Here is a 22,125-nt window from a genome sequence, read left to right on the forward strand (position 1 = left end):
ATCAATGAGTCTTTGGTCAAACACCTGTGAAATGATGAAAAATATTTGGTCTTCACCCTGCTTCCTGGCAAAGAGGTCATAAAACACTCATAAACTCCTGGGATGCTCACGAGATGGCCCATGGCTGAGGGTCCTGGGTAGCTTCAGGATGGGGCTGTTCACCAGAAAGACAAGCTTGCTCAGATGGTTGGAACTTTCAGCCTCACTGCCCAAACCACTGGGAGTTCAATCCCCAATGGCCAATGATTTAATCAATCCTGTCCATATAGGAAAAGTTCCAAGAAAACACAAAACAAACCTTTATCATGGTGTTCAGAGAGCTTCTGAAGTGTGACCACATCCATGTGATGGAGGGAAGGGGTGTGGGAAATGGCCAGAGATTAGGATGCTGCCCTGAGACAGGTCCTTGGTGTGGACTTTGGAACATCAAGTCCTGTGGGGGCAGAATGCTATCCCTGCAAGCACTGATAGGGTTGTTTATAGGGAGCAGCTGATTTTTATAGCCTTTTCCTGCATACCTGAAAAGTCTTAGTTAATCATCCTTCTTTGCACCCAAATCCATGCTGTGCTAATTTAACCTAGGCTGTTAATTAGCTTGATGAGTAAAGAGAACAATAAATACAATGAAGCCGCAGAGATCTGGGCTCTCAGTCCTAGAAGCTTGGAGTTCCCTGTACCCATATTTTCTCTATGTTGTGTCCTGTGTGTATATTTCCTTAAGTCCTGCAGCGCCTTTTTTTCATGCACATCCATTGCTGAGTGGGTCTCAGCAACTGGTGCCCAAACAGGGACCCAATTTGAACAGTAACACGGTTGGAAGAAAGATTACCGGGGTGATAAATAAAGTAAGGAAGTAACTGCTGGACCCCAAGGGGATATAGAGGCCTCGGTTTAGTCAGTCACAGGAAAGTGGTAAGGACGTCCTCTAGAAAATACAGGGTAACCAGGGGGAAAGGGACAGTGTTATGAAATGCCATCCCTATGTCTGTCTCTGAAAACAGTTGATGGCTGGCGGGGCTAAAGCAGCGAAGGAAACTTTCAGAATGATCACAAGTGACTGAGAAGCACTGCACTCGGTTCCTGCTTTAGGAAGTCTAGATTTACACGACGGGGAAAGGGAGGAAAGAGCCGAAAATTATATACTCAAGGTGATTCGTTGCCAGTTACTATCCAGCAAACTTGGACCTCAGTTCAATCTGTTTTAGAACCTTTGCAATATGATGAGGAGGAGGAGGAGGAGGAGGAGGGAGATGATGAGGGAGATGAAAATATGAGATTAAATACACTGAACCTGAAGGTGCTCTGATGGTTGACAAACCTTCTCACCATCTGCCCCTTTCATTGATTTTGCAGAAATTTGCTGTCCCCTCCTCCACCTGTTCTTGTACCTAGGGAGTCACCGCCAAGTTACCGGCTCTTCAGAAAGGAATATTCCAGGCCCGTAGAGAGGGAGATTGGGATGCATCACAGATGGCTTTTCCAGTGACAGTTACAAAGAGAGTGGCATCGGTAAACATCAAGGCATTACAGTGTCCTTACAGCCTGAAACAAGAAGCCATAGACAAGGAACAGAGAACCCGTCGCATTTTCTCTAGTGGCTGCTGTTCACAAAAGCCTCCTCTCTAAACCCCAAGCAGTGCCTTTAAAATGGACAGCAGATAAGCCTGTTTGGACTGAACTGTGGCCATTAGCTAAGGAGAGATTGGAGGCTCTTCAAGAATTAGTATTAGAGCCATTAGAAAGAGGACATATAGAGAAATCATTTAGCCCATGGAATTCTCCAGTGTTTGTGATGAAGAAAAAAATTGGGAAGGTGGAGAGTTTTGATAGATTTATGTGCAGGAAATGCAGTAATTCAACGTATGGGGGCTTTACAACCAGGGTTACCAAATCCATCTTTCATATCTAATGAGTGGCCATTAACAGTGATTGACTTAAAACATTGTTTCTTCACATACCTTAGGCACAGGAAGATTGAGAAAAATTTGCCTTTTCTGTACCTGCCCTTAATGCTAAAGAGCCAGTGAAAAGATTTCAGTGGAAGGTGTTGCCAGAAGGCAGCGTACCAGCCCTACTATCTGTGAAAACTTTGTAGCTAAAGCCCTGGAACCTGATTGGTCACATTTCCCTCAGAACTGCAACACCCATTATATGAACAATATTCTTGTAGCAGCAAGAAACCAAGAAGAATTAACTAAAGCCTTTGCTGCTTCAGAGAAAGAGGTCCAAATTGTTGGCTTAAAAATAGCACCTGAGAAGATTCAACAGACTGTCTCCGTCTCTGCTACAGGTGTTATTGTTCAGCATGATGAATTAGTTGAATGGCTATTCTTACCTAATTCTACCATCAAATCTCTCTCCCCATCTTGATCTCATGTCCTCACTTATTCTCAAAGGGAGAGAACAGATTCGACAACTTGTGGGATGTGATCCATCTACGATCATCCTTCCCTTAACAAGAGCTGACGTTTCTTCTTGTTTTCAGAATCATTTACACTGGCAGATAGCTTTTGCTGATTTCCCAGGGATTATTGATAATTATCCAAAAACTCTCTTTTCCAGTTCCTGAGACACGCTCAGTGGATCCTACCTCATATTACCCGGCTGGAAGTTTTATCTAATGTCCCACCATCTTTACCGATGGCTCTGGTAATGGACATGCTGTCTGTACCCGGGTGATACAGTAACAGATTTCCACCCCGGGTTTTTCTGCTCAACAAGCTGAATTATATGCTGTTATTTCTGCTTTGCAGGATTTTCCCAATCCAGTTAACATTGTTAGTGATTTGCTTATGTAGTACAAGTCACAAGGATGATTGAAACACCTTTGTTAAAAATTTCTTTACCACAACCTCTTACTAATCTTTATTTTCAATTACACCAAACTGTCCGACAACGCTGCTTCCTTTTCTATATCACTCATATTTGTTCACTTACTAATCTTCCAGGACCCTTAGCTGCAGGCAGTGCTACAGCTGACCATGCCTGCACTTTGGACTCCATCCACTGAGAAAATGCACTGGGAAGATTGTCGCGGGCCTGATAGTGTTTTGCTACTTACTGGTTCCTATGGAACTGTGATTGACTGGGCCCCTAGGGGGTATGCAGTTGGAGACTGTAGCAAGGAGAATGAGACTTGCAATTCCCGGGAGACTTAATGATGGAGTGTGTCTAATTAACACTGAGCGTGGCATTGCTGATGGTCTGCAAGCCCTTAATTCTATTTCTGGATAAAACAATGGTACTGGATTATTGGGAGGTCTCATTAGGATATGTATTATTTTAATATGTTTTCTTTAGGCCTCAGATGCTCACAACAATACCTCAGACAATCAACACAGAGAGAGGCTGCAAAACTGCTAACACAGAGACACAAAAACAAAAAGGGGACATGTAAGAAAATGGCCAGAGATTAGGATGCTGCCCTGAGACCATCTTTGGTGTGGACTTTGGAACGCCAAGTCCTGTGGGGGCAGAACGCTGCTCTGACCAGCACTACTGTGACTGTTTATAGGAAGCAGCAGATCCCTGTAGCCACTTCCTGCACACCTGAAAGGATTAATTCTGCACCTGGATCCATTCTAGGCTCATCTGACCCAGGCTCTGCTAATTTACTTGATGAGCAAAGACACAAATAAATTTGATGAGGTTGCAGAGATCTGGGCTCTGGGTCCTAGGGGCTTGGAATTGCCTGTACCTAACTTTTCTGTATGTTGTGTCTTGTGTGTTTTTTATTTTCTTTTTTTTTTTCTGAAATGTGAAGCAGGGAGGTAGAGAGATGCCCTCATGTGCCCGACCAGGATCCACCCAGCACGCCCATCAGGGGGCACTACTCGGCCCATCTTGGGTGTTGCTCTGTTGCAACTGGAACCAGTCTAGCACCTGAGACAGAGGCCCTGGAGCCATCCTCAGCGCCTGGGGCCAACTTTGCTCCAGTGGAGCCTTGGTTTCAGGAGGGGAAGAGAGAGATAGATAGAAAGGAGAGGGGGAAGGGTAAAGAAGCAAATGGAAGCTTTTCCTGTGTGCCCTGGCCGAGAATCAAACCCAAGACTTCCACACGCCAGGCCGACGCTCTACTGCTGAGCTAGCCGGCCAGGGCTTGTGTGTTTTTTCTTAAGAGCTGCAGTGCCTTCCTTTCCTGTATACTGACTACTGAGCTGCTCTCAGCACTGAGCACTGACTGGGCACAGGCCCCGACCACGCTTGGTCCTCACAGCCTCTCCTGTCCCTGCAACAGACTCAGCACAGCAAACACACAGGTTCTGGAAAGTTCTCAGTGCTTCCATTTATTTCCTCTCAAACTTTAGGGTCTTCTTCTCGAATTAACCCAACAACCCCCACAGCAAGAAGTGAAAAAACTAATTCCCACCCAGAGTCTTATTTCAATAAGGGAGTAAGGAGCTGCAGCTCAGTGCTCCACAAAGTACAGACAGGGATGGGGAGGGCCCAGCCCCCCTCTGCTGGACAGGGAAGTGTGGGGAGGGGACCTGGGGGCAGGGGTGGGCCAGCCTCCCACCTCCTCACATTATGCTGATAGGAATGCAGACACATTCAGATGCCCTTTGCAGAAAGAGAAGTGAGAGGTTCCTGAAGTCACAAATTGGGTTGGTGGGTGTGTGTTTGATGCATCTTTCGTCACTCAGTCCCCAACAAGGCAGCTGTCTCACGCTGAAGAAGAACATAATCACAAACAAACTCGGGTCAGTCATTGTAACTGGTGACATTCTCAATACCTCCCCTCATGCTCAAAATGTCCCAGAGAAGCCCTATTACCCAGACCTGTCACCTCTGCCCCAACCCCTCCCCACATCAGGATCTCACTTTTACAAACCCTGAGAGACACATCAGAGCCCTGGGAACTGTCACTGCCTGGTATAGAACAACAGGACATGGTCAGAGCCCCCAGGACAGGAGAATAAAGGAGGAACTATGAGGGGTGAGGTCCATGGCTTCCATTTCCATTGACAGAGGGTCACAGGGTCACCCTCTCTGTACTGACTGGCAGCCTGAGCGTAGCTCCCTCCTCTCCCACCTGCAGGAAGAAAACAGCCTGTGACAGACCAGGGAGGAGGCAGAGCTATGAGGTCCTAAAGGAACCCCTAGTCCTGGGCCCCAGAGAAGTTTCCAGAACTGTGACTGCAGACCCAGGGCAGGATCAGGAAACCTGAGGAAAATACATGTGTGGGGACTGGACCAATCTCCCTCCAGGAGGTCTGTCCTCAGCAGGATCTTCTCCTCTGACCTGTGACTGTTGGGGACCAGGTCCCCATCACCAGACTCATCAAGGTGATAAATCTGTCCCTCATGTTCACACGTGCCTCACTAAACAGTCAATGTTAGCAAACAGCCCCGGACTGGGGAAGCACAGGCGTGGGGACAGTACTTCCCATTAATGAAGTGGACACACTTCTTCCTGGGCTTGAAACCCCCTGTGGGACAAGAAACTCAGACCCCACCCTTCCCTACCTGAGCGCCTCCTCCTCCACATCACAGCTCCCCCCACCACAGCTCCAAGGAGGACCAGGACAGCAACGGTGACCACAGTGGGGATGGTGGCCTGAGGAGGCTCTGGGAAGGGAAGGGAAGGAAAGAGAAGGTGAGGGCCCCAACCCCCCGGCCACAGCCCTGACCCTGCTGAAGTCCTCCAGAGGCCCCTGCTCCTCGAGGAAAGAGGGCTCTTGCCCACGTCCCCTCCTCACCACCATCTCCGGTCAGGGGCATCGAGGCAGCCCCTAGTGCTGCACATGGCACGTGTACTGCTCCTGTCCTCTCCAGGGGGCACCACCCACGGGCCGCCCACTTCTGGAATGCTCCCCATCCCCCAGAGGCCTGGTATCCTCCACAAGCTCCATGTCCTGGGTCAGGTCCTGCCCCCTCACGCTGCCAGTCTAGGGTGATCTCACGCAGGTAGAAAGCCCAGGGTCCCAGCACCTCTAGGGTGACCTCCATTGGTCAGAGATGGGGGGTGGTGGGTCAATTGTGCTTTTGGGGGGTCTGAGGAGAGGGTGAGAAATGCAGGAACTTTTTATCCCTCATGGGCCACTCCAGCAGCACTCCTGTGACCATCCTGAGAGTGGACAGGACAGTTGGGGTGGGGGAGGGAGCACAAAACCCAGACACCAGCCTGGACAGAGGCCCCTGGGATGATCTCTTCTGTCTTTGGAAAGTTCTAGAGTTGGAGGGACACACTCCAGGGTAGAAGACAGGACCTGAGGGGAGAAAATACGTTTCTGGTTCCAACCTGCCTGGAGACTAAATTACTCAGAAAAGCCGGTCGGCCCTCAGACATACTGCGTGGGGGACAGAGAACAAGGTCTGAGGGAGAAAGTTTCCATGTGTCCCAGGGCCACAGCCAGGTTCAAGGGGAGCCCCTGATGGGTTATTTCAGGGTTGGTCTCCCCTCCATCCCGGAGAGACTGCACGTAATTGTCCCCGAGAGAAGGGGGAGTCGATCTCTGGTCCCAGATCTGAAAACCCAGGGAACTCCAAGTCCGACCCAAAGGAGGGTGTTCTGACCCCGGTCCATTTCCTGTCTCCGTGTAGGAGCCGCAGCCCGAGGGGAGAGGAGGGAGCCCCGCGGCCCTGGTACCTGCGCGCTGCAGCGTCTCCTTCCCCTTTTCCAGGAAAAGGCGGAGCCACTCCACGCACTCCCCCTGCAGGTAGATCCTCACGCGCTCCGCCTGACCGATCTCCTCCAACTCCCGCCGGGTGATCTGAGCTACTGCGTCGGCCGCGGTCCAGGAGCGCAGGTCCTCGTTCAGGGCGAGGTAGTCGGTACCGTCGTAGGCGACGTGACTGTATCCGCGGAGGAGGCGCCCGTCCGGGGTCATTTCACAGCCAAGCTTGGCCTGGAGGGTGTGAGACCCTGACCCCGCCCACTCGGCCCCCCACTCGGCCCCGCCCCCGCGCTGACCGCGGGGATTTAAAGCTAAACCGTAAATGAAACCGGGTCAAAGTCTCGCGGGCTCCTCCCGGGTGAGGTGGGAGGTCTTCCGGTCTCGGGTGGAGCTCAGACCCGGACACTCGGGCGACCAGTGCCCGTCCGTGGGGAGGGGGTCGTGACCGGGACGCACGCGCGAGGCTCACCGTCCTCGCTCTGGTTGTAGTAGCCGCGCAGGGCGATCAGGCTCCCTCGGTAATGCTGTGCGTGGTCCTTGAAGATTTGCGTCTTGCGGTCCCAATACTGCGGGTGCTCCTGCTCCAGCCACGGCTGCTCCATCCACGGTGCCCGCGGCTCCGCCCTCGGGCTTGCGGCGTCGCTGTTGAACCGCAAGAACTGCGTGTCGTCCACGTAACCGACTTCGATGTACCAGGTCTCCCCGCGGCCGGGCCGGGACACGGCGGTGCGGAAATATCTCAGGGCGTGGGGACCTGGGGACGGGGAGGGGATGAGAACTGTGATCACCGCCTTGTGCGGGTCCCGAGCCCCGGAGACGGAAAAGGGGCCAGAACAGAGCAGGGGTCAGGACACGGGCGGAGGACACACGCCCTCCCCGGGTCCTGAGCACTTCTCGAGTTCCCTCGCTCCTCCAAGAAGAGGCCGCTCCCACCCGGCCTGCACTCACCCGCCCAGGTCCGAGTCAGGACCAGGGCCCCCGGGAGCAGCAGCAGGAGAAATGGGGGTCCCATGACCAGAATACTCAGAGTCTGGGGACAATCTGAGTCCACCTGGTCAGCGGAGACATTATAACCGGGGACCTCAGGTACGGTGATTGGCTTCTCTAAAAACTGGACACCCAATGGGAGTGATATCTGGGGACTCATCATGAGTATCCGGAAAGAGGGATCCGAACGGGTTGTGAGAGGGAGAAGTGACCTCTGGCAGATGTCGACTCCCAGACACTCACTGTCTCCTCCAGACTCTGCCTTCGGGCAAAGAAACCAAGAGCCAGGCCTGGGGACCCGAAACTGTGCCCTGACCCCACCTCCTGTGCAGAAAGCTTTCTGTCACCTGTCTTTCTGAGTCCTGGCCCAGGGGCTGTGTGAAGACACCAAGGAGAGACCCCCAGGCTGGGCTCGTCCTTTACTCTTCTTCTCTTTCCAGAGTCCATACCCTTAAAATGGACTCCCTGCCTCCCACCACTTATCTCTCCCCCTGGACTCTTCTAGAAGAAAACTCACCCAGGGTACTTGATGCCAGAGAGTAACCTTGCCCAGGGAATGGAGGTGGAGGGACAGGGGTTTCTCTTAACCCTGGAGGAGCTGTGTCTGAAAACACGGGATGGAGATCCTCAGAGACCAGTCTCCCTGTTGTCTGTGAACCCCAGTGGGGAGCACAGTCTCGGGAACCCTGAACATCAGGAAGCTGATCTGTAAAGAAGTGATTTTGGCTCCTTGGTCCAGAAATGTGTCTAACCAGCACTGCGGTCAGACTCACAAAGCTCCTGAATTCTACTTTCCACACAGTGTGTCTGTGACTCGGGATTGTTACATTGTGAAATGATCTTCATTCCGTAGCCCTGAGTTTGTCTGTGACTCCCCCCCACCCACCTCAATACAGAGAAGCCCAGGGAAGCCGTGTGTCACTGTGCATTTCAACAGGAGCATGTACATCCTCGAAGTTACAAGTGCTCAAAGTGGTCATCCAAATGATGGAGAGAGAGAAGGGAGGTTGGCTGGAGGCGTCCCAGACCCAGGACAGAGCAAGGAAAGTTCACAGAGGGTGTCAGGGAGCCTGGATCATAAGTTAACTCTCAGAGGAGCAATGGTCCTGCCTCAGTATCCCTGCTGTTCTCAATCTTTGATGGGAAGGGGCCTGTGAGAAGTGAGGTCCCAGAGCAAATGGGGCAGCAGATTAGAGAACACAGCAGCGGGGCCATCGGTCAGTTATGCTCCCTCAGGCTGAGGTCTGGGTGTGCATTCTCATGCTGCAACGTGACCTAGTGGAGGAAAGAATGAGGAGAAAATAGTGAATAACTCCTGGACCAGCACCTTAACATAGACGAGAAAGGGTGAAGCCTCGAGCACCAGCACAGGGACAGCTCTGGCTGGGAGTGTGGACAGCTCACCTGTGGTGAAGTCTCCAAGTAGACAGTGTTGGAAATCCGTAACAATAGTCTTTCTCTTTTTTTTTTTTGACAAAGAGAGAAAGAGAGGGAGAGGAAGAGAGAGAGAGAGAGACAGAGACAGAGACAGAGACAGAGAGACAGGAAGGGAGAGAGATGAGAAGCATAAAGTTTTTGTTGCGGCACATTAGTTGTTCATTGATTGCTTTCTCATATGTGCTTTGACCGGGGCTACAGCAGACCGAGTAACCCCTTGCTCAATCCAGCAACCTTGAGTCCAAGCTGGTGAGTTTTGCTTAAGACAGATGAATCTGTGCTCAAGCTGATTACTTTAGGGTCTCGAACCAGGGTTCTCCACGTCCCAGTTCGATGAACTGTCAACTGCACCATCGCTGATCAGGCACAATCATCTTCTAATGCAGGGGTCTCAAACCCGCGGCCCGCCGAACAATTTTGTGCGGCCCGCAGACTAATCCACGAAGTTCAAAATATTTTGGATAAAATTAAGTAAGCCTAGGGGCCTACTTGTATTTTTTCATTTCTCTAGCATCCTAGCTAGATATTAGCTTAATTAACAGCAGTTGTGATGCGAACTACAGTTTCTGGTCATTTTGTGACACTGAGTAAACTGCGTGTACGATTGTCCTTGTACTGATTTTTTTTTTGTTTTCAACTGCAGTGAGAAAAGTGTTGCGTAACAGTTGCCTTTTGTAGACCTAGTGCGGCCCGCCAAACGGCTGTGATCTTGCTCTGCGCGCCCACATGCTGAGTTGAGTTTGAGACCCCTGTTCTAATGTGTCCAGTTTCCTCAGTGAAGCAGGAAACAAGGTCACTGGCAGTAATGAGATGGGGAAGGAGAGTGGATGTTTGAGCAGGGGATGGGGGACTGAGGGAGCCGTGCAGGGACAGGATATTGTGGGCTGCAGTGTGGACCCCCTTGTGATCTGGGTCTGATGTTAACGTGACAGCATCGATGTGTCTGTGTTGTCTCCAGCCTCCTGTAGCTGCACGGGGCAGGTGCAGGGAGGGCAGAGGTAGAATTTCCCGGCTGTGTAGTTTTTCCAAGCTAGGGTGTCAAGGGAAGGGAGATCAAAGGGAGGGATTGAAATGCTGTCTCATGGAATTGAAGATGAGTGAGGAGGGAGGAGAGGACATTGAGGGGTGAGGGACGGTGACTAGATGGTAGGATAATAACCTGGGATCCCAGTGGGCTCAAAGGATTGTGGGAGGTGATGTAGTATAGGGTGGTCTCAGGCCTGGGAAACAGGCACATGTATGATGAATGGTTTGCTGATATTTCATTACAACCTGTGATCAAATAATCACACCAGTGTTTCCAGAGCTTAGGCCGCCCTGCGGGGTGAGTAGGGAGATGGAGGGCAGAGCGTGGGAAGCATGGCGTGGAGACTGTGGGAGGGCTGGGTTATTGGCAATGACAAACCTAGGGGATGACAAGGGAGGGGGCCCAGGAAGAGCAGAGCAGAAGGTCATGGAGGAGAGGAGCTCAGGGAAGTGAGGAGCCAGGGACTGAGCACCTCTGCTGTGTGTGTTCTGTCCCTGCTGTAAAGTGACCACAAACTGAGTGGCTTTAAACAGCAACTCTTTATTATTTCATGGTTGTGCAGGTTACACATCCGACATGTCCTCACCGGGGCTCTGGAAGAATCCACTGCCAAGCTCACTCACTGTGTTGTCTGAACTTAGATTCTTGCAGATGTGGGACTGAGTCCCTGTTTCCTTGCTGGGTGTCAGCTGGAGCCACCCTGAGCTCCCAGAGGATGTCTTCAGTCCTGGGACGTGGCCCCCACAGCACACACAATCCTTCCCCCACGTGGAACCTCTCTGCCTCCCCTCACCCTCATCTCTCCTGCAGCATCTCTGACTCCAGCCAGAGAAACCTCTCTGCTTTTAGGTTTATGTGACATGATTGGGCCCAGCCAGGTGATCCAGGATGGTCTCCCTGTCCTAAGGTCCTTAACCTTCATTACATCACCAAGTCCCTTTGCCATGTAAGGAAGCCTGTCCACAGGCTGCAAGGATTTGGGCTGGACATCTTTGGGGACCACTGTTCATCCTTCCACATCTGATTATGTTGAAATTACTCAGGTCAAGGACATAGCACTCTGGGGAGGGTGACAGTGAGCCAGGAGCTAAAAGAAATGAGGTGATGGCCTGTGGGTCCCCAGGGATTACCTAGAGTGAGGGGAGTGGGGGCTTTGATCTGATGATGGATTAGGGGATGTTAGGGAGGAGGGAGGGAAAAGTCAAAGCAGTTGAGGAGAAGGGCCCCACCCACCTCCAGGCCCAGGGCACAAGGTCTGTGGGAGGGGAGACACCCCCATGGCAGGACTTCAGAGGGAGCCGTGTCCTCAGGGAGACCCAGGTCCCTGTCAGAGCTGCAGGTGCAGGAACACCCTGGGAGGACTGTGTGGATTTGGCTGATCCTGGGCTGAGACCTCCGGGGGACACAGTGGGAAGGTTTCAGGAGCTGGGGAGGGGGTGTGAGGGGAGACAGAGTAGGGGTGCACGGAGCCTGTGGAGATGAGCATGCGGGATGTTTGGGGGATCAGGAGTGACAGGGTCAGGCAGAGAAAAGGAGAGAGTGAGGTCAGTCCTGGTGGATTCAGAGCAGATGGTGGTGAGTGTGAGAGAGGGAGGTGGGAGGGGCAGGGGTCTGGGGCTCTCACTTGGGCTCTGTCGGTGGGGATGAGGAGGTTTGGGGTGGTCATTGTGAGTTCCAGTGTGTGGACAGCTCTTAACCCCCTGATTGTAGGGTGGAGTGTTGGAGGACAGAAAGGTCTTAGAGAATGTACAGGAGTTCATTCCTAACCCTGAGGGAGGGGACTGTGCCCACAGCAGGTCTCAGTGTGACATGTTCTGTTGAAGGTGTGACTTCTGGGGCACCAGGTGCGACCCTGACAGAAGGACCACTTCTGTCCTGATGAGAAGACAGAAGGCTCAGGGGGCTGTGCCTTTTTTTTTTTTTTTTTTGTATTTTTCTGAAGCTGGAAACGGGGAGAGACAGTCAGACAGACTCCCGCATGCGCCTGACCGGGATCCACCCAGCACGCCACCAGGGGGCGATGCTCTGCCCACCAGGGGGCGATGCTCTGCCCACCAGGGGGCGATGCTCTGTCGCGACCAGAGCCACTCTAGCGCCTGGGGCAGAGGCCAAGGAGCCATCCCAAGCGCCCTGGCCATCTTTGCTCCAATGGAGCCTTGGCTGCGGGAGGGGAAGAGAGAGACAGAGAGGAAGGAGAGGGGGAGGGGTGGAGAAGCAGATGGGCGCTTCTCCTGTGTGCCCTGGCCGGGAATCGAACCTGGGACTTCTGCACGCCAGGCCAACGCTCTACCACTGAGCCAACTGGCCAGGGCTGGGGCTGTGCTTTTAGCCTGCAGCCCCATGTCCACACTGTGGACGGTTATGTAGACATTAAGATGTTGTTTCCAATAAGAGATAATTTCATTAAAATATCTGAGTTTAAAAAAACTGAGAAATAGGAAGTGAAAGAAATGTTTCTACTTCTCAGTTTACGTGGTGTTAGCATCAAGGGGACAGAGAAAGTTGTGGCCGGGAGGGGTGGACACTCAGAGACGGCACAAGGCCCTGAGCGCTCCTCTTCTCCACGTGAGAGGCTCTGGGGGGATGACACAGAGGACTTTGTGTGACTTTGACACTTTATACTGTTAGGGAATTAGAATTGTTTTCTTCGTACTAATGATAGTATTTGAAGGATAATGTTATTTTTTAAGAGATGAATACTGGAATGTTTAGGGGTGAAGGTTATGATGTTAGCAGGTTATTTTCAAAAATTTTAACAAAAATTATAGAAATACATTACATATATAAAAAAAGCAAAATGTTAAGTAATTAAATCTAGTTCTTTCACAATATTATTGTGATTAAATTAAGTGCTTTTAAACTTTAGGTATGTTTGAAATATATCACAGTAACTTGGAGAATTTTAAGTAATGATGTATAATAACGTGGGAAACATTCACAACATCGTGTTGAATAAAAATTAGGCTTTAAGCATCTCTGTGAGGATGTCAGCGTGTCTGTGTGTGTGAGCATGTCTGTGTGTGTGTCTGTATGTGTCTGTGTTTTGAGCATGTCAATGTGTATAAGCCTGTTAGTATGTGTGTGAGGATGTCTGTATGTCTCTCTATGTGAGTGCATTTGTGTGTGTGTCTCTGTGTGTGAGTGTGTCAGTGTGATACACACTTGGTGTGTCCATGTGCAGCCGTGAGTGTGGCAGTCTGAGTGCACTCTCTCATTCACTCACTGAACACACAACAACGGGACATTTCAGGGCAGTGGAAATGCAGCTGTGGACATCACATCCCTGTCCCTGTCCTCACAGAGCTTACGGTCTCAGGAAGGGACAGACAGTAAACAAATAGATACAGTGTAAAGTGTGCTAGTGACCTGGGTGTGAACAAAAGCCCAGCAGCAAGGGGAGAGGGAGGATGAGGTGACCTGGGCAGGACAGGGCAGGGAGGCCCCTCAGGAGGACCTGGGGAGACGGTCAGGCAGGGAGGTGCTGCCTGGTGACAGGTCCTCAGCCCGGGGACAGAGCACGGGCTCCGAGGTGTGAGCACCCTGGGTGCCTGTGCGGGAGGAACACTGGGGTCCGGGCCCCTCACACGGCCACCGCTGTGTCCCCTGGGCCGGACTGGAAAGGGTCTTGCAAATGTAACACATTTTGCAAAGGTCACTGCAGACTTTCCAGGAGTTGAAACGGGACGTGTCCCTCCCTGCGCAGCCCCGGGCTCCCAGGGGTCCCGCCAGGGATGAGCGCGTGACCGTTTTCCGTGTGTCCTTCCTGAGAGAATCTCACACAAGTGCTGTTACTGTTGCACATGGAGAAGGAGCGCTGTCAACATAGAGCAGAAGAAACGTTTCTTTCCAGTTTCCCGGGAGTCGTGTCCTCATCACGGGGCTGGAGAGCGGGGTCGCAGTGGGCAGGGGGGCACCTCGGAGACGGCGCAGGGCCCCGGAGCGCTGCTCCCCCTCAGTCCTGCCCGTCCCTGACCCTGACACCTGCGGAGCCCAGGACGCCCAGATGCCTCTTCACCCCCAGGGAGGCCCAGCCTCAGGTCAGCTGCCCCTGACCCACTGCGGTCCAGACCCTCCCAGCGCGCAGTCAGCGTCGGGGAGCTGCGTGGGGCGCCCCCGTGTGGTCACAGCGCTGAGGACGGAAGACCTGCTCCCCTTTCTGCTGCTCACCATGAGCTTCCGGGGGTCACCCTCTGCTCCCAGCACAGAACAGGGCCTTGAACACGGAGGGGACCCATTTTCTGTCGGCCAACGGATATATGAAACGATGGTCATCTTCACTAGCTCTGAGAGAAATGCAAATCAAAACTACAATGAGATACCACCTCACACCTGTTAGATTGGCTGTTGTCAACAAGACAGGTAATAAGTGTTGGAGAGGCTGTGGAGAAGAAGGAACCCTCACTCCCTGCTGGTGGGAATGTAGACTGGTACAGACAGTATGGAGGAAAGGATGGTGGTTCCTCAGGAAATTAAGAGTTGAACATATGACCCAGCAATCCCTCTACAGGGTGTCCACCCAGAAAAACTAAAAAAATTGGTACACGAAGACACACGCACCACCATGTTCATCACAGCATTATTCACAGTGACGCAGACATGGAAACAACCAAAATGTCCATTGAGAGAGCACTGGATAAAGAAGATGTGGTCCATATAGACACTGGAACACCACTCAGCCATGAGAAATGATGACACATTGCCATTTAGGACAACATGGCTGGACCCTGAGCATATTACACTGAGTGAAATAAGTAAGTCAGAAAAAGCTCAGAACTGGGTGATTTCACACACAGGTGCGATATAAAACGGAGCCTCATGGAGATAGAGAAAAGTGAAGTGGTTTCCAGGGGAAGAAGGAGGTGGGGAGTGGGTGGAGGGAGGAGACTAAAGAGGAACAAATACTCAGTAATGGAAAATGATCTGACTCTGGGTGATGGGTACACAACATAATCAACAGTTCAAACACCATAGAAAAATTTTTCCTGAAACTCATGTTCTCTTATTGATCAATGTGACCCCGTTAAATTTGATTTTCTAAATAAAAACTTAAGAAAGATTCTTTGTGTTTCACCTTTGCCATTTTAATTGTGACATGTCTTGGTGTCAGCTTCCTTGGGCTCATCCTGTTTGGGAATCTCTGTCGTTCTTGGACGTCTGTGTCTGTTTCCTTCCCCAAGTTAGGGAAGTTTTCAGTCATTATTTCCTAATACAGGTTTTCAATGCCTTGCTTTCTCTTTTTCCGGTTCCCCTATGATGCAGATGTTGTTACACTCAATGTTGTCCCAGGGGTCCCGTAAATTCTCCTCATTCTTTGGAGATATGTATATATGTATATTTGTGTTTTCTGTTCCAAGAGGGTGTTTCCTAGTTCTTTGTCTTCCAAAGCACTGATTCAGTTTTCTGCTTCATCTGATCTGCTGTTGACTCCATCTAACGTGTTCTTCACTTTGACTGGATTCTCTAAGTGGTTCCTGTGTCCCTTCTCTCCTTCTCCTCTCTGGTTGAAGTCCTCACTGAGCTCCGTGAGCCCCTCACACCAGTGCTGTGGACTCTCCTCTAGTGGACGCTGGTCTCCATTCTGTTCAGTTCTGTTTCTGCACTTTGGTTTTGCTCCTTCATTTGGCTCCTGTTTCTCTGTCTCCTCATCTCAGCTGCCTCTCTGCCTTTGCTTTATGTATTAGAGCAGTGGTTCTCAACCTTTCTAATGCTGTGACCCCGCAATACAGTTCCTCATGTTGTGGTGACCCCAAACCAAAAAATTATTTTGGTGGCTACTTCATAACTGTAATTTTGCTACAGTTATGATTCGGAATGTATTCTCATTGCTTTAGGCGACCCCTGTGTTTTGGTCGTTCGACTCCCGCCGGGGTCACGACCCACAGGTTGAGAACCGCTGTATTAGATGAATCTGCTCTGATTCTCAGTCTTGGCAGGGTGGTCTGATGTAGGAGGTGTCCTGTGGGCCCAGTGGTGCCGTCTGCTGGTCACCTGAGCTGGGTGTTCCACGAATGACCCTTGTGTGGGGATGAGTGTGCCCTGTTGTTGAGCCTCTTTTGGTGTTGGCTTCTCTGTGGGTGGGGTTGACCCTCAGGCTGACTGGCTCTGAGTACTGGCCACAGCCTCAGCATAAAAGCTGCCCTTTGGGGACTGACCTAATAAAATAAGACTCAGCAGAGCAGCCCGGTGTCTTCTGAAACTGCCCTTTGCTTGTTCTGCTTGTGGAGCTAATAGGGTGGTGCTGTGTTGTGTCTGGAGCCGGCCACTAAATGTGTTGGATCTGGGCCCTCTTAGGAGGGACTGCAGTGCAGGCCAAGGCACAACACTACCTGGTAGGAGCTACAGTGATCCGTGGTTGGTAGCTCCCTGTGCTGGGCCTGGAGGCACAGGAGAGAGGCCATGCTGGGAACCAAGGCCAGCTGCCCCAGGTCCAGGATTGGGATAGGAACAGCTGCTGCCTGTCACCTACCTGTCAGGCTCAGTCCCTGAAAGAGCCTCAGGTGACAGAAGAGTTGGATGAGGTGGGGTCTCAGGCTGGGACGAGTCGTGTTCACCAGGGTAATGCAGAGTCATGTTTGGCGGGGGGGGGGGGGGATCAACACAGGAAAGTGGCAGCTGTCCCTCAGCCTTCATTCTAAACACAACTCAGTCTCTCCTGCGTGTATCTGGCACCCAGAGCCTAGGGTGAGTGCCCATGGGAGTCTGTGCTGGCCCTTTAAGAGGAACGCCTGGGGCTCCAGCCGCCTCTGTCTCACCCAGTCAGATGGAATCCCTGATGTTCACAGCCAGGTGTTGAGGGGGCTCCTCTTCCTAGTGCTGATGCTCCGGGCTGGGGATCCTCATGTAGGACTGGGACCCCTCATTCTTCTGGGGGAACCTCTGCAGCTGAGATTTCTCTCCTGATCCTCAACCACCACATGTGGGTGCGGGGCCAGCCCACTTCCTGTCTCCACCCTCCATCCTGTCTCAACATGGCTCCTTCTTTATGCCCTCAGTTATAGGACTCCTGCTCAGGGGACTTCACAGGGTTCTCCAGGTTGACTGTTCTGTAATTCAGCTGTGATTTTGATGTGGTCATGGGAGGAGGCCAGCACCTGTCTACTTGCTCCGCCATCTTGACCAGAACCCTGACGTGGAACTTTTAAATAAGGTAGTCAAAGTGGGTCCCACTGAGTTGCCCATTGAGTAGACTTGAGAAACTGACCATGCAGAAATCTGATGGAAGGACATTCCTGGATCACCCTCTGCACGTACCCAGGACTCTGCACGGGCAGGTGATAAAACCGCAGTGGGCACAGAGGTGGGCACACACGGGCAGACTTCTGCAGGATCACTGGGCCCATGGTCTCTCCTTCCTGCCCTGGGTGTTAGAAGTCCTGGAGCTGGGGGTGGGGGCACTGCTGTGTGGAGGAAGACCAGGAGAGGAGGGAGGAAGTAAAGATGGGGAGTGGATGTGGGAAGTCCACATTGTCTCTGCTGTCACTCTCCTGAGTCCAGGGTTCCCCAGATTGTGGTCACTGCAGTGAACGGTGTGGGCAGTCACACTGTGGGAGGCTGAGCATTAGTCTGGGAACTGCCAACAGCAGGCTTTCCTGGTTGTGGGCAGGAAAGTTGCTGACTGTGGACTCAGGACTGAGGGGAACGAAACCTGGGGGCAGAGACACATCAGTGATGGACAGAGCTTGTTCTCTAAATACCATTCCACAATAAAGGGAACCAGGGATCCTTAGAAAATGGCTGATTTTAGGGCTAAGACAGAAAAAATACAAGATGAGCCTGGAACATCTTGCAATGCCAGGGAGAAGTGTTGTGCACTGTAAATGGCAAGAAGCCATTGTAGATTCGAGGCTTAGCAAAAGGCTAAGTTCTCCCCTCTCCATCTCCATATTTGGCTTTGATGCTGAGTATTTGTACCCACTCTACTTGCTTCCTTGGGTTGCTGGAAGCAATATACATGCCCTTCCTCTGACTCTTTGTTTGATTCAGATGTTGGTATATTTCAGTAATGTATCCTGTTTTTGCCTTGGGAGAGTTCCTGTCTTAGCCTTAGATGTGCAACTTTGTATCAGGGTCCTTGATTTGCATATGGCTATATAATAAAGTGAACTGGGGCTATGGGGCACTCGGATACTGCCAGGCATGTTGAAGAGTCCTTTGTGTCCCATCATTTTTGTTTTGATATGTGTGTTTCCTTAATTCTGCACCATTATTAGGAGCCATGCTGGTCTGCGGTACAGAAGTGTACCCCACATGTGCAGCATGTCAAGGGACGTCGGGGTCAACCTGAAAGAGCTGCTGTGAGCACAGCAGGGACAGTGTGAGCACACCTGACACGGGTGAGGGAGTGTAGCCCACATACAAAGCAGGGACCCATGAGTGCATGCTCCTGTGAGTGACTGAGACTTCAGTGAGGGAGCAGGGACAAGTCTTCCTTAGATTTCCAAGTTCCACATGAAGAGAATCCCCTTCCAGCAGGTGGAGCTTCATTCCTCCCCTTGAATGTGGGCTGGACTTGGTGACCTGCTTCCAAAATATAGACCATGGAAAGTGAAAAATGACTAACTGTAACTCACAACAACTGACCATTGAACAACACGGATTTGAGCTGTGCCGGTCCACTTACACACGGAGTTATTTTAATAAATACATACAGTGTTGTAAGTGTATTTTCTCTTCCTTACGATTTTGTTATCATTTCCTTTACTCTTAGCTATTTTATTGTATGATTATAGTATGTAATACTATTTAACATATAAACTACATTGTTGGTAAGGCGTCTGGTCTACTAGTAGTTAAGTTTTCAGCAAGTCAAAAGTTATACACAGATTTTCTACTGAGCTGAGTGCATGGTGACCCTACCACCCATGTTGTTCAAAGATCAACTGTATTTACAGGGAGGAACTTGGTAGAAATCAACATAATCATGTGGAAAAGTGATGGTAATATCACGCATCCCCTGACAAGACGCAATGAGGAAGACACTTGTCTTTATGGAATTCCTCCCCAAACCCACATCCTCAACCTAATCATGAGAAAATATCAAACAAACCTACAGTGAGAGACATTTTGCTAATTATCTGCTCGGGATCCTTCAAGTATTTCAAGGTCATGAAAACGGGGAAAATAATTGATCAGAGGAGACTAAGGAGACACAACAGTTTAGTGCATTAAGGTTCTCAGATTTGATCCCGGAACAGAAAAAGAACGTTACTGGAAAAAGTGGTGACATTCAAACAAAGTCTGTAGCTCAGCTGACAGTGTGTTCAATGTTAAATCACTGAGTTTCTTAGTCTCAGCATGGCTCTGTTACATGTTAACATTAAGGGAAGCTGAGTGACGGGCACATGGGAGCTCTGTTTTCTACCTTTACAACTGCTGTGTAAATCAAACGTTACTCAAAAATAATTTGCAGGTCTGACCTGTGGTGGCGCAGTGGGATAAAGTGTCGACCTGGTACACTGAGGTCGCCAGTTCGAAACCTTGGGCTTGCCTGGTCAAGGCACATATGGGAGTTGATGCTTCCTGCTCCTCCCCCTTCTCTCTCTCTGTCTCTCTCTCTCACTCCTCTCTCTCTAAAAAATCAATAAATAAAATATTAAAAAAAATAATTTGCAAAAGTGAAATGAAATAGACAACCAAAATAGAACCATATTTATATATGAAATTGAATCACTCCCTGACCAGGCGGTGGCACAGAGGATAGAACTTTGGACTGGGGCACGGACGACCCAGGTTCAAAACCCTAATGTCGCTGGTTGATCATATATCATAGACATGATGTCACGGTCTCTGGCTTGAACCCAAAGGTCACTGGATTGAAGCCCAAGGGTGCTGGGTTGAGCAAGGGGTCACTCACTCTGATGTAGCCCTCTGGTCAGGGCACATATGAGAAATAATCACTGAACAAGTAACGTGCTACAATGAAAAATTGATGCTTCTCGTCTCTCTCCTTTCCTCTCTGTCCCTATCTATCCCTCTCTCTGACTCTCTCTGTCTCTTCCAAAAAAAAAAAAAAATAGAAAGAAAGAAATTGAATCACTAATGAGTAACATTTCAAAACAGAAAGTCCAAGCCCCAGTGGGGTCACTGGTGAATTCCACCAAACGATCGGGGGAGAAATTATACGAATTCTCCACAGTCTCCTTCAGAAGATGGGAGGGGAGTACCTCCCACTTCATTCTGTGAGGTCAGCATTGTCCTAATACCAACACCAGACACACATTACAGGAAAACTACAGACTGATATCTGTCATCAACACAGGCATAAACATCCTCAACAAAATATCAGCACATCAAGCCCACACTGTATACGGAGAACTGTCCATCACAGCCACGTGGGATCTATCCCAGGTGTGCAAGGCTAGTTCAACATTTGAACAAGAATTAATGCAGCCATTTTCAATCATTTTCATCTCATAGCACACATAAATGAATTACTAAAATTTCAGAGTACAACGAAAAGTATATTTTTTGCCAATTTGACCAAAAATACATATAATTTTGATTCAGTGACACTGGTTGGATTTCTATTGTTGTGTTGGCTGTTGTCATTTTTTAACTTGACAATTTAGGGGAAAAGAGATCAGTGCCGCTGAAAAAATAGTCAGTAATTGCATCTTTTAAATTTCTTGTGTCACATCCATTGAAAAAACTGCTCTATACCTTATGCCAAACGAACAGTTAGACAAAAATGTCCCCTCTCTTCACCTTCACAATAATTTGACACAGAACACAACACCCACCATCAGTGTGGACGGTAGGAGCAAGGCCGCCTGTGAGAAGGAGAGCTGTGTGTGTGGCTGTGAGCCTTTCTAACCAGAGGCACGCCTGTCCCACCCTGTGTCCCTAGGACGGGGGGCTGGGCGGCCAGATGGATGCAGACCTAGAGGAGAAGTCTGTCTCTTCCACATGTGTTGTTGCATTAAAAAGACTTAGCTTTTTAGTTTTGACCTAGGACTCTTTACTATTGTATGAAAAGAAAAGGATTTACATTTATTATATGACATTTCTAATTCTTAAAATTCTGACCTGAATGTGATTTCTAAATGATAATGAAAACAGCATGCTCCTAATAAGTTACACGTTGAATCAGTGCTGTGTGAATACGGGTTGGAGAGTCCAGAATCACTGTCTGCTCGTCCTCGAATGACCGAGAGCAATAATCCCCGAGCTCCCTGGGTGAAGGCAGTGAACATGCCCACGGGGCAGCCCAGCGACACACAGCAGGTTCCGGGAGGCCCTGTCCAAGGTGCCCCCTCCCCAGTAGCTGGGAGACCCCCATTTCCTTCTTGTCTATGAATAAACCACAGTGAGCTTCTTCATTGAGTCCCAGCGTTTACCAAAATCCTCAGAAACTGAAGGCGACACAGAGATGATGGGGTGCACATTCTTAGGAGAAGCAGACGAGGACACTGAGTTTCCTTGTCCTTGGAGTTAAACAGAAGGGAGCTGGGAGGGAGGACCCATGAGAGAACTGGGGGTGGGAACAGAGAGGATGACCGAACAAGTTCCTGGCGAATCCAGGCACCAGGATCTTCCAGGGAAGCTGGGTCTGTCTCGGAACCATCCTCTGGAACGAAGAAACGCAGAGAAACCCTTGTTTCAACACACACATGGTTTTGGGTCAGACCAGGAGCCTGTGGAGGAACAAGAAACACTTAGTCTAGTTGCAGACCCGTGTTCCTCCAAGTCCACGGAAAGAAAAATCGCGGTGGGAGACTGCGTCCACCTGATGAGAACGGGGTCCCCAGGCCTCCTTCACAGGGCACAGTGTCTGCTGTCCCCTCCCCCACCCCCAGGGGCAGAGGGTGAGAGCCAGCTCAGGCCTGAGGCTCTTCCCAGCAGGTGCCCCGGAGTCACAGAGCAAGGAAGGGGCTTCATCCCTCTGCCACCCCCCCCCCCATTCAGGAAGAACAAGGCTGGAATAGTCCCTGTTTCTCAAAATCCCCAGGAAACGGAAAGGAAAGGAGGAAAGAGGATGTATTCAGCCACTAAAAGCACCTCAGACAGTGACATAAACTTCTCCATCCTGGGATCCTGTCACTGGGACTTCAGTCGGGA

The 22,125-nt window shown here is 50.4% G+C and overlaps 1 protein-coding gene across 1 annotated transcript in view; it reads right to left on the reverse strand.

Annotated features, from left to right (window-relative positions):
- The window catches only part of LOC136387726 (class I histocompatibility antigen, Gogo-C*0203 alpha chain-like), a 29,216-nt gene extending 21,101 nt beyond the window's left edge, over positions 1-8,115 (reverse strand). The window contains exons 1-2 of the mRNA XM_066359696.1: positions 7,566-8,115; positions 7,087-7,371 (exon numbers count right to left, since the gene is read on the reverse strand). Coding sequence (XP_066215793.1) covers positions 7,087-7,371; positions 7,566-7,767 — 487 coding nt within the window. The 5' untranslated portion in view covers positions 7,768-8,115. The remainder of the gene's footprint in view (positions 1-7,086; positions 7,372-7,565) is intronic.
- Between the last annotated feature and the right edge of the window lie 14,010 nt (positions 8,116-22,125).

The sequence above is a fragment of the Saccopteryx leptura genome, chromosome 1, assembly GCF_036850995.1.
Source record: "Saccopteryx leptura isolate mSacLep1 chromosome 1, mSacLep1_pri_phased_curated, whole genome shotgun sequence".
NCBI lineage: Eukaryota > Metazoa > Chordata > Mammalia > Chiroptera > Emballonuridae > Saccopteryx > Saccopteryx leptura.